Here is a 12,514-nt window from a genome sequence, read left to right on the forward strand (position 1 = left end):
GCTAGAATTTAGTAAAAACTTTATATTTTAATCACACATGGACTCTCAGTCTGAATTATTTTACTCTGGCTCTGCTGGACTATCTTATCTCTGCTAAATACCATTTTTTTCAATATCTCACTATCACCCAACACCATCCAGTCCAACGCTCTGTCACACAGTGGTCAAAAATACCAGGTGCCATCAGGAGGTCCAGCAGTGGGGCCAGAACTCCAGAAGCCCTCCCACTGTCCCCCCCCACAAGCAGCACAAATACAGAGCATCACTTGCCCCAGATCAAGAGTTCCTATCTATACCTTGTGGCTAATAGCCACTGATGGACCTCTGCTCCATATGCTTATCCCCTTTTGAAGCCATTCTTGCTTGTAGCTGCCACCACCTCCTTTGGCAGTGAATTCCATGTGTTAATCACTCGTTGGGTGAAGAAGTACTTCCTTTTATCCGTTCTAACCCGACCGCTCAGCAATTTCATTGAGTGCCCACGAGTCCTTTTATTGTGAGAAAGGGAGAAAAGAGCTTCTTTCTCTACCTGCTCTATCCCATGCATAATCTTATAAACCTCGATCATGTCACCCCTCAGCTGTCGTTTCTCCAAGCTAAAGAGCCCCAAGTGTTTTAACCTTTCTTCATAGGGAAAGTGTTCCAAATAACTCTGCTTTGCTGTTTTCCATCCAGGGCATAAAGATAGACGCTCACGAAGAATTGTTCAGCCCTCCGCTGAGCCGAACTGCTGAACATCCCAACTCACCCGTCTTTCTCCTGAGGGTGCAGCGCGAAAACCTTGTGGCGCACACTTTGCACATATTGAGTCAGGTGGAAGACGCCTCCCTGAAAATGGAGCTGTTGGTAAGTTGGGCTTGGCTGGTGGTCTTGCTGAAATGGCTGCCAATGGGTAGCTGCGAAGTCTGGCTCCAAGAGCCACCATCGCTTTTTTGGAACTGAAGGGGCAGGTTCCTGGGCAGTTGAACTCGGGTTATCATTTAGAAGACACCAGGAGGCAAGATAGTAGCTTGAATCCTGAAGACAGAAGGGGTTTTCATCTCTGGAGCAAGGACCTCTTGGTTCCCTGAGAGCCAGCGTGGTGTAGTGGTTGATAGTGGCGGACTCTTAACCTGGAGAGCCAGGTTTGATTCCCCACTCCTTCTCCACATGAGGCCTGCTGGGTGACCCTGAGCCAGTCACAGTTCCCTCAGAACACTCTCAGTCCCACCTACCTCACAAGCTGCCTGTTCTGGGGAGAAGGAGGGAAGGCGATTGTAAGGCGCTTTGAGACTCCTTGTTGTTGTTCAGTCGCACAGTCGAGTCCGACTCTTTGCGACCCCATGGACCAGATCACGCCAGGCCCTCCTGTCTTCCGCCGTCCTCCGGAGTTTGCTTAATTTCATGTTCGTTGCATCTATGGCACTGTCTAACCATCTCATCCTTTGCCGTCCCCTTCTTCTTTGACCTTCAATCTTTCCCAACATCAGGGTCTTCTCCAGTGAGTGCTCCCTTCTCATTTGGTGGCCAAAGTATTTGAGCTTCATTATCTGGCCTTCCAGGGAACAGTCAGGGTTGATTTCTTTTAGGACTGACTGATTCGATCTCCTTGCAGTCCAGGGGACTCTCAAGAGTCTTCTCCGGCACCATAATTCAAAAGAATCTATTCTTCAGCGCTTGACCTTCCTTATGGTCCAACTCTCACAGCCATACATGACTATTGAGATTCCTTACAGTAGAGTAAATCGGGATATAGAAACCAGCTCCTTCTTCCCTCCCCTTCTGCTGCCAAAGGCTGCTTCTGGGGGGACATGGGACCCCTAAGAGCAGTTGGGTGGCAACCAAGGTCTGTACTGAGAGATGCGGAGCCGGCAAACAATTCCCCCTTCCGTTCACAGAAATAAAATCCTCCATGGGATCTGGCCTGTTTCCCAGCTGAAGAGCTGGACCATCGGCCTGTGTTAAGCTAGAACCTGACATTGCGCCACCTGGCTGTTGTTTCTGTGCTCCGAACACCCATGCTTAGAAATGGCTCTGCACTAGTGGAATGCTCTTTGCTGTTTCCAAGCATTTCCCTTTAAAAAAACACATCTCACTCTTCCGTAGGAAGTGATTAGCAGGTAACTGTTGGGTGATAGTAAGATATTGAAAAAAATGTATTTAGCAGAGATAGTCCAGCAGTCCCGGAATAAAATAATTCAGACTCAGAGTCCATGTGTGATTAAAATATAAAGTTTTTACTAAATTCTAGCATGGGGAAGGGTAAATGGGATGAAAATAACTACAGAGCAAAATCTGCTACATCCTTACTCTACAAAGACAAAACTAGAAGAGTGAGACTATGGCTACTCTTCTTCAGAACACCAAACAAAGACGGGAAGAGAGCCATAAAATGCTAATACACCTTGACACTTTAGTCCAAATCAAATTCCTAGATCAGGGAGAAAATTCCCGGGTATTCTACAGCAAAAGAACATTGCTTACATGAAAAGCATGTGACTTCCTGTGAGTAACATAAACAAACATTTAACCCCAGATATACTGAGTGCTTTCAACTTGTAATACCCAACAATAACGCATGGCTTCACCAGGGGCAGGATCAGCCCTCTTGCCTGCTGCTTGCTTTCCAAAGAAAGGGAAGGTTTTTTGCTCTGCACAGCCACACAGAGGTTGCCAAACCCAAAAATGTCAGAATGGCTGTGTCTAGGCCAGCTTGAGGGTGCATGGATGTAGCGTTACAGGTTGCCCACCACCACAGTATGCAGTCTCGCTCTTGAATCAGACAGGAGCAGAAATGGGGACGGGTGGGAAGTGTCAGGGCACAGTGTCACTCCCACTTGTACTTAGATGTTTACCAGTTTGGGGGAAATCCAGAGTGCTGTGATGTCACTTCCGGGTGGAAGTAACATCACACAATGTTGCTCCACCCACAGGACCAAAGATGTTGTCAGGCAACCAACCCTGCATTGATGTGATGCGCCTGCTCTGGGTTAAGCCCAGTGATTTCATAGGATCATAGAATTGGAAGGGACCTCCAGGGTCATCTAGTCCAACCCCCTGCACAATGCAGGACATTCACAACTACCTCCTCCTCCACACCCGCGGTGACCCTGCTGTTCCACACTAGTTAGTCATCTGGTAGGGAGCCGCTTGAAGCTCCCAGGCTTTTCCCCCTGCTCCGTTCAAGGCATTTTGGGATTCTTCCCCAAGATTCAAGATGTAAGTGGGGACCAGGGAACACACAGTTGGACACTGTGATGCCCGCAGGATCACTGCTCTAGCCACTCTTAATCATATTTATCAAACTGGTTCCATTGCCAACTCATTAGCAGTTTAGGTGTCTAAGGTACGGACTAGTTTAAGTTTCCCTGGTAGATCCTTTCGTTGACGAACGTGTGGCCAGATGTGAAGAGTTCTATTATGCTATCCTTCTTGGAGAGTGATTTCTGTCATTGTGGTCCCACGACCTAGGAAAGGCCCTTCCCAGAGCACTGATAGGTCTCCTCTTCCACATCTGGGAATTGTGAGGAGAAAAGGGTGGCATCCGGTGAAATTTGGCACTTGTTTTTATTCTTTGTCTTGTGTTCTGCTAGCGCGCCGCCATCAACCGGAACCTTTGCCTTCTGTTCTGTGCAGTCATTGCTGCTGCTCCCCCCCCCCCAATTTTTGCAGGTTGAATTTGAAGGAGAACCGAAATGCGAACCCAACAGTACCGTGGTTGAATTCTTCTTCTATGTGTTTGACGAGATGATCCGGCCAGATTATGGGCTGTTTATGTACTGTGAGCAGAATTCTCCTATGTGGTTTCCTGCAAAAGTAAGCCATTCAGACAAGTTTCCAGGCCCTGAGGAGGGGAAGCAGGGTGACCCCTGCTCCCCTCCCACTATCTCAGCCTAGCCTACTTCACAAGGTTGTTGTGAGGGTAAAATAAGGAGGGGAGAACTATGTATGTTGCCGTGGATTCCTTTGAGAAGGGTGGGATAAAAATGTATGTATCAGACAGGTTTATGAGAGGGATTATAGCTTCTTGATGCTACAGCACATAAGGGGTCAAGTTCTCTCTCTGGCAAAATGATCTCAGGGTAGCAAGTTGGGAAAAAAGGTATTAAGTTTTGGGAAGCTGCTGCCAGGAATAGCAGAGGATAGTAGGCCAGTTTGGTGTAGTGGTTAGGAGTGCAGACTCTAATCTGGGAGAACTGGGTTTGATTCCGCACTCCTCCACATGCAGCTGCTGGTGTGACCTTGGGTCAGTCATAAGTTCTTTCAGAGCTGTTCTGGAAAGAGCAGTCCTTGAAAGATTTCTCTCAGCCCTGCCTACCTCACAGGGTGTGTGTTGTGGGGAAGGGAAAGGAGATTGTAAGCCGCTCTGAGACTTCTTTGGGTAGTTAAGGGCAGGGTATAAATCCGGTCTCCTCTTCTTCTAGGCTAGACATGCAAGCTGTCTCCCAATAGTGTAAGACAGATGTTTGTACCATCCAAAGCCGTGTCTCCCAATAGTGTAAGACAGATGTTTTTACCATCCAAAGCCATTCCCAGTTGCCATGATGTTATGGTAGGGTTCTTTTTTTTTAACTTGCAGCCTTCCGCAGAGATGAAGAATTATTACCTCTTTGGGGTCCTGTATGGGCTCAGTCTGTTCAATAGGGTACTTGCTTATGTACCTTTCCCGCGTGCTGTCTTCAAAAAACTGATGGGCAAGAAGCCCTCCCTCCATGACCTGAAAGAGCTCAGTCCAGTTTTGGGAAAGTAAGTGGCTTAAATTTTTCTCACTTGGTATTCTAGCCTTGGGAGGGGAGGCGACACGGTGTAGCCCGCTCTTGTCAGATCTCAGAAGCCAAGCAGGGTTGTACTAAAAAGGGAGACCACCAAGGAAGGATCTGCAGAGGAAGGCAATGGCAAGCCACCTCTGCTTCTCATTCGCCTTGGAAGCCCCTTGCAGGGATTACCATAAATCAGCTGCAGCTTAATGGCCCTTTGCACACACGTTTTCTCTTGCTGGTGCCATTTCTGGGCTTTTACCCTGATTTTGCTGCAATTTTTAACCTTATGCAGACATTATAAAGGTCTGTTCAGGTTCAGCCAGATGCTGGCCTGGCCTTCAAAACTGATAAGAGTCACATCATTAAGATATAATGGGGAGAGCAGAACTCCAGATTCCTAAATCTCAGAGTGAAGCTACTTTTTATCTTGCTGACTGTCTAAAGCAGAGGTTCCCAAACTTGGCCCTACCGCCCCCTTTTCAGAAAAAAAAATTACTCAGTGCCCCCCTGGAAATCTACCTTCAAGAAGTGGACAAAAAGATGCAGTTTATGGATCTGCATCTGGATTGTTCCAGCACCTGCCCCCCAGGGGGTGGTATAGCCCACTTTGGGAACCAGTGCTCTAGAGTGAAGGGAGTCTTTGTCAAAAATGTGTGTTTTGCCTTGCTCGGGAGAGAAGAGAAATCACTCTCACCACTCCAGTCTGCTCCTGTCTCTGTCACCATTAACCTCTGCTCTTTTGCTCACAGGTGGTAGATACCAGAAGTAAAGGTAAAGTTCCCCTTGCTCGAAAGCCAGTCGAGTCCGACTCTAGGGTTGCGGTGCTCATCTCCATTTCAAAGCCGAAGAGCCAGTGCTGTCCGAAGACGTTTCCGTGGTCATGTGGCCGGCATGACTAAACACCAAGGTGCACGGAACGCTGTTACCTTCCCACCGAAGTGGTACCTATTTATCTACTTGCAATTTCTTGCTTTCGAACTGCTAGGTTGGCAGGAGCTGGAACTAGAGACGGGAGCTCATCCCGTCTTGCGGCACCCGGGTCTTGAACTGCTGAACTACTGACCTTCCACAGCCTGCAGTTCAGCGTCTTAACCACTTGAGCCACCGCAGCTCCTAGATACCAGAACCCAGGTGGAAACCAGTGTTCCCTCTAAGCTGCCTTAGTGTGAGCTAGCTCAGTTTTTTAGTTCACAGTTTTTAGTTCACAGTAGCTCACACATCTTTCTCTTCGCGCAGGAAGGACGGCTCCAGAGCAAGTTCACAGTAGCTCACACATTTTTCTCTTAGCGCAGGAAGGACGGCTCCAGAGCAAACTAATTTATGCAGCAGCCATATCGCTCACTCGCAACTTTAATGCCAGTAACTCACAAAGCAGAATTTTTGCTCACAGGACTCCACAGCTTAGAGGGAGCATTGGTGGCAACTGTTATGTTTTGGAATGAAATATGGCACCTGGGTTGCCTTGCAGCCATTGGGAGTAGCAACGATTGGGTTGTGGCCTTGGATGTGACAGGCAGAGGTGGATTGCCCCAACACACCATTAATTTGAAAAATGCTGTTACGTGGTAATCAGTAGAATATTATTTTCCTGCTTTTTGTAGGAGTTTGCAGTCAGTTCTCGATTATGAACAGGATGACATAGAAGCAAACCTTCAGCTGAGTTACAATGTGAGTCCCTTCAGAAGCCTGCCATTCCAGTTAGATGGGCAGTGAGGGGAAAGTCATGTTTTGGAGTCTTTCCTTCTGTGGCACAGCAGTCAGCCGGCTGCTAAAATGTGTTTTGTCCCATTGCCTTAAGTTGTTTCTCTTTCTTGGACTGCCATGTGTACATGAATGGTGATGGTTTTAGCTTCTGCGTAGCTATCACTTGCCAGTATTATGTCCTTGTCAGGATTGCCGTACATGAAGAAGGTTGGAGACCAACTGGGACGAGTTCAGAGGAGGGCAGCAAAGAAGGATGGGGGAGTCTGGAAAAACATCCCTTTGAGGAAAGGTTGAATAGAAGAATGAGGGTGGATGTGATGACACTTTGAAAATACTTAAAGGACTGCCATGTGGGAAATGGGCAACTGCACTGTTCTCTGCTCCTCCAGAAGGCCAGACTGTATCTCAATATCAGATGTTCTAGTGTTGGTTTTCTTGCACTGGCCAAGGTTTGGACTGGAAGGCCCATGAGATCCCTTTCAGCAGTATACGTTTGGGGGTTTATTGGCTTTGTTTTCATGGGGTTGGAATCTCTAGTTTAAAAAAAAAAATTTCGAATTGATTTCCAGATAACCTGGGATAACGTGACTGTAGACTTAATTCCCAATGGCAGTACGGTAGCTGTGAATACCGCAAACAGGTTTGTAATTATGACTTCTCCTTGCTTTAGATATGCAGCTGTCTTCATCCCAAGTAAATTATGGTAGTGGTATTTTCACAACTGGGAGAGTTCCTGTATCAGATACGACATGCAGGAAAGAAAACAGTGGGCTTTTCTGCATTCTCAGTTTCCTCTTTTGTAAGTTACTGTTTCTGAGGGTCTGTTCTGCACTTACGTTGCTCCCTCTAGTGGTCAATACAATGTCTATGTATGTATTTATTTACTTTATACCCTGCCCTCCCTGCCAAAGGCGGGCTCAGGGTGGTTTAGTTTTTCCATAAAAATACAATTAAAATCTATCATAATATATAATCATAAGCATAAAATACCAATCATTTAAATACAGTTAAAACGCTAGAACACTATCAAGAAAATAGGAGCCGCTACCACCACCACCAACGGTGGAAATTCCAACCGGATTTGGATCACCCTGGGAAGTACAGCTTACCCTGTGTGACATCAACACCTACTGGAGAGTGGTACCCCAACGGGGCCGACTGAAGATCAGAGACGCCATTATTATCAAAGACCATCTTACCGTGAAGCACTTATTTATCTATTGTTATATATAATTGCTGCTATGTTTTTATTGTTTTATGGATTTTATATATGGGCTGTAGCCCTCTGTAAGCCGCCCTGAGCCCGCTTGCGGGGAGGGCGGGGTAAAAATACCTAAATAAATAAATAAATAATGGAGGAGAAAGAACAGTAGGTTGGATCCAGCAGAACAATTCACAGAGTAGACCTTGCACTGTCTTCACCTAGATGCTTTCTGGTTGTCCCAAAATTGCTGTCTGAGGATCAGGAGGGCCTACCAACAAAATGGACCAAAGGATGTGGCACTGCAGAGAAGAACAAGTAAAATAAATTCTTCCATTTGCATCAGGAGAAGGAGGAATTTTACCTAACTGCCATTCATTACTGCAGCACCACACCATGTGGGGCAGGGTCTCCCAACCTTTTTGAGCCCGTGGGCACTATGGAATTCGGACACAGAGTGGTAGGCACAACCATAAAATGGCTGCCAGAAGAAGCAGAGCCAGCTGCAAAACATTAGGACATGAGGTCAAACATTAACCCTAACAGTAGTTCAATATTTCAAGCAGAAGCTCTGTCTAACACTAGGCCTTTGAAAACTAACATAGTGTTTAAAAATATTTTCTTGCACACATTTTCAGTCAACTGCCGCCAAAGCAACTTTTTAAAAATCTGTACAACCAATGACATCTCCAATGGCCAATAAGAAGCCCCGTTAGACAAAAGCCACACCTGGCTCTGCAGTGGATCCAAACTGTTCGGCTTATATCGATATATCGATATACCAGAACCTCTAAGGAGTCGCATTCCAATGGAATCGTTATTGCGACCATTTGAGGTTCTGGTATAGCGATATATCGATATATCGCTATAAGCCGAACCTTTAAAAAAGAAAAAAATCGCTCACCCGCGCGGGAAGAAAACAGCAGGAAAACAAAGCGGTGCGTGTGTGAAACGCCAAACCGCTTCTTATCCGGTTCCTTTCCGGTAGGGGCAAGCCGTGTGTGAAACGGCAGCCCTGTACCGGTTCAACTCGTAACGGAAGACTCCCGGCTTGAAACCGGGAGAAACTAGGTAATGTGAAATTCCCCAAGAACTTAGAAAGCAAGGGAAATGAGAATGTGGAAAAGCCCAAAGTCAGCATGGAGTGAAAGCTGTCCTCTTTCATTGCCTTTTCCCCTTGCCATCTTGATCAATATCCTAGCTAATCCTGATTTGCTTCACTAGTTCATTGATGCAAAATGTAGCATGGTGAATGCTCAATAGGACTGGAAGTAGAAATTCTACAGTCTCTTGATTATAACTTTCCTTGCCCAGTAAAGAAAAGCACTAGCCCTATCCATAGGTTATAGTCGGTGAGAAAGAAAAAATGTGTGTTCACTCTACAAATGAAACTGGGAAACCAGTACCTGGATTAGTGTGGGATTTAAATCACACATTGAGCTGTATGTTAGGTTGAGTATAACATGAGATGCTTGCACAAAGAAAAACCCTAGATTACCCTGTATGAAGATTCTATGCGTGTCCCCTACAGCTTGTGAATAGGGCTTCTGGTCCTAATGAATGAGCAAAAGAAGACCCCAGTCTACAGGTAACAGGAGTCCTGTAGCATTTTAAGTGTGTGCATAAGTGCTGTCAAGTTGCTTATGGCAGCCCTGTGAATTAATGACCTCCAGAAATCCTTGCTCAGGTCTTGCAAACAGAAGGCCGTGGCGTCCTTTACAATCCATCTCATACTAGGTCTTCCTCTTCTCTTGAAGAAGCCTTAGTCTTCAAGGAACCAGAAGTTTTTACTCTACCATAAAGGTAAAGGTTCCCTCGCTTGAAAGCCAGTCGAATCCAACTCTAGGGTTGCGGTGCTCATCTCTGTTTCCAAGCCGAAGAGCCAGCGCTGTCCGAAGACGTTTCCGTGGTCATGTGGCCAGCATGACTAAACACCAAGGCGCACAGAACGCTGCTACCTTCCCACTGAAGTGGTACCTATTTATCTACTTGCGATTTCTTGCTTTCGAACTGCTAGGTTGGCAGGAGCGGCACCCGGGTATTGAACTGCTGAACTACCAACCTTCCACAGCCTGCAGTTCAGCATCTTAACCACTTGAGCCACCGCAGCTCCTTTACTCTACCATAACAAGACCTTATTTATAGAAGCGAGACTTTGTTTTTTAAAAGCCAGCTGTGGTAGGTGCTAGGAGTGTGCACAAAAAAATTCGTTATTTTTCGGGTTCGGGTATATTGAACACAAAAAATATCTGTATTTCCTGACATTCCCAAATCCCAATATTAGTATGGTATTGGGATTTGGGAAATAATTGGGATTGCCAATTTTATCCGGCTCCATTATACCCTAGGGGGACTATTATAGTCAATGGTCCCTTTAGGCTATAATGGAGAATCGAACCAAGGGTATCTGGGGCCCTGGGGGGCTGTTTTTTGAGGTAGAGGCATCAAATTTGTAGCATAACTGCTTGGGACTTTTCTTTCCTCCACCCCCCCCCCCATTTCAAAAAGATTGTACTAAGGGGCCCAATTCTGTGGGCCCCAGAAGGTGCCCCATCCTCCATTGTTTTGAATGGAGGGGGGAAAGGCATTTAAAGGGACCACAGTTCCTTTAAATGCTTGAGAGTTGACTCTGATGGCATTTAAAAGGACTGAAAGCTCTTTAAATGCCCTGTAACTATGGCTATCTGGTCATTTTGGGATAGCTGAATCACTAGCCCACTCAGTGATCAGCTGAGAAGGTATTTTTCAGTTATTTTTTTGTTTGGTTTATACCGAGCCCACACCCCTAGTAAACACTCCATCCTGGGAGGGGATCCCACATATCATTTCTGTGATGATTTCTGCTTCTTTGTTCAAAGGAAGGACTTCGTCAGCAAGTATGTAGATTATATCTTCAACAAATCTGTGCAAAGTGTTTTTGAAGAGTTCAAGAGGGGTTTTTATAAAGTCCTGGACAAACGGGTCATTGGCCTCTTCATGCCCCAGGAGCTGGTGGAAGTGGCAACTGGGCACGTGAATTATGACTGGGACGCCTATGAACAGGTTGGTGGGGAAGAGGGGTCCAGCCGCCATCTTGACCACAATCACTCGTTGCTTTGTCTGTCAACTTTCACTTAACATGTCTTTTCCCTCCTTTTCAAGAATACTGCATACTGGGGGATATATAATATGGTACACCCTACCATAAAGATGTTCTGGCAGGTTTTCCGTGGACTATCTTTGGCTGACAAAAAAGGCTTTCTGTGTAAGTGTTAATTAAAAAAAAAAAATCCTGTTCTTTCTTAAGGAGTTCAGGGTGGCAAACCTGGCTCCTCTGTCCTCATTTTATCCTGACAACCTACCTCTCAGTGTGGCCATGCAGCTGAGGTAGCAAGGTAGTTGTGAATCTTCTGCATTGTGCAGGGGGTTGGACTAGATGACCCTGGTGGTCCCTTCCAACTCTATGATTCTATGACAGCCCCAAGATCACTGAAAAGGCTTCACGACAGAGCAGAGACCTGAAGTCACATCGGTGCAGTCACGAGTCTGATATTCTTAACTATTACAGTACATGTGCAAGTATCAAGTGTGTAGACTGCTACTTCAGCAGTTTCTGGAATTTCCTGATGGAATTTCCTGATGGGAAGTGCTTTCTTTCACCAAAATGCTGTGATTGTCTCTGCTAATATAGTACATCATTGGAGTTCTGAGAAGAACTGCCCCCGGAGCACTTAGTGAGCCTCATGGTTAAGCCGGAGCAATGGGGGAGGCTCCCCAGTTTGAGACCCTCATTCCTTTAGTTCCACTATACTGGTGGTCTTAAAGTGAGTCCTCCCCCAAGCTCAAATGCATCTCGTTGGTTGCTGGAGATGACCGTGTTCTATGTTATATTTGTTTTGGGAGTCCAAAAATAACTGTACTTTAAATCCTTCAACCTATGGGATATACTTTATAGGCATCTGCTCTGTTATGGGATTCTTGTCCTTGCATTTTGATACCATATTACAAGGGAAAGTGTTTGTCTTTTTTGGTGGGGGATTGCCTGGGACAGAGGACTGGAGAGAGCCATACACTTGACTTGACTTCACCAGTGCTGTTGCTTCATTCATACATGTTTGTTGCTTTGGGTTATCCGCAGCATTGTGTAACTCTGGACACACTTTGAATTAGTTGCTGTAGATTTTCCGGGTTGTGTGGCCGTGGTCTTGGCATTGTTAGAACCAGACGTTTCGCCAGTAGCTGTGACTGGCATTCTCAGAGGTATAACACAGAAAGATGGATCTTTCTGTGTTATACCTCTGAGGATGCCAGTCACAGCTACTGGCGAAACCGTCTGGTTCTACAATGCCAAGACCACCACGGCCATACAACCCAGAAAATCTACAGCAACTAATGAACTCCAGCCGTGAAAGCCTTCGACCAACACACTTTGAATTGTCTGAATGTTTTCTGACTTGGTTTATGAGTGTCACCTCATCTGTGTCTGTCATCTTCAGTGTTTGTCTCCGGAAGTGACCGTCTGCCGGTAAAACCAAAGGAGGACATGCACCTAAAAATTCATTCGACTGAGGGGCTTTCAGAAGATCACCTCCCCGAAGCCCAGACCTGCTGTCAAATTCTACTTCTGCCTCCTTATTCCACAGTAGAAAAACTGAAGAAGAAACTTATCCAGGCCATTGAGAACAACCGGGGCTTCGGCAGACCGTGATGCTGCTAATTTCACAGATGCACGTACAAACCCCTTCGTCTTTTAAAGTTGTTATTCTGTTAGTGTGATTCAGGGCTTGGTGGACATATGCCCCTTGGGGGGAGGTATCTTCCCTGTCTCTGGAACAACAGCCACAGCAAAGAAAAGGGGCAAACAGATGAAATTCAGGAAGCAAGAAGTAAA

The 12,514-nt window shown here is 46.1% G+C and overlaps 1 protein-coding gene across 1 annotated transcript in view; it reads left to right on the plus strand.

The window, feature by feature from the left end:
- The window catches only part of LOC107110065 (probable E3 ubiquitin-protein ligase HERC6), a 36,128-nt gene extending 23,614 nt beyond the window's left edge, over positions 1-12,514 (plus strand). The window contains exons 14-21 of the mRNA XM_015410786.1: positions 633-846; positions 3,652-3,795; positions 4,559-4,725; positions 6,341-6,407; positions 7,013-7,083; positions 10,503-10,686; positions 10,786-10,888; positions 12,120-12,514. Of these exons, the coding sequence (XP_015266272.1) occupies positions 633-846; positions 3,652-3,795; positions 4,559-4,725; positions 6,341-6,407; positions 7,013-7,083; positions 10,503-10,686; positions 10,786-10,888; positions 12,120-12,331 (1,162 nt within the window). The 3' untranslated portion in view covers positions 12,332-12,514. The remainder of the gene's footprint in view (positions 1-632; positions 847-3,651; positions 3,796-4,558; positions 4,726-6,340; positions 6,408-7,012; positions 7,084-10,502; positions 10,687-10,785; positions 10,889-12,119) is intronic.

This window comes from Gekko japonicus, unplaced genomic scaffold (assembly GCF_001447785.1).
Source record: "Gekko japonicus isolate JY-2015 unplaced genomic scaffold, Gekko_japonicus_V1.1 scaffold42, whole genome shotgun sequence".
Taxonomy (NCBI): Eukaryota; Metazoa; Chordata; class Lepidosauria; order Squamata; family Gekkonidae; genus Gekko; species Gekko japonicus.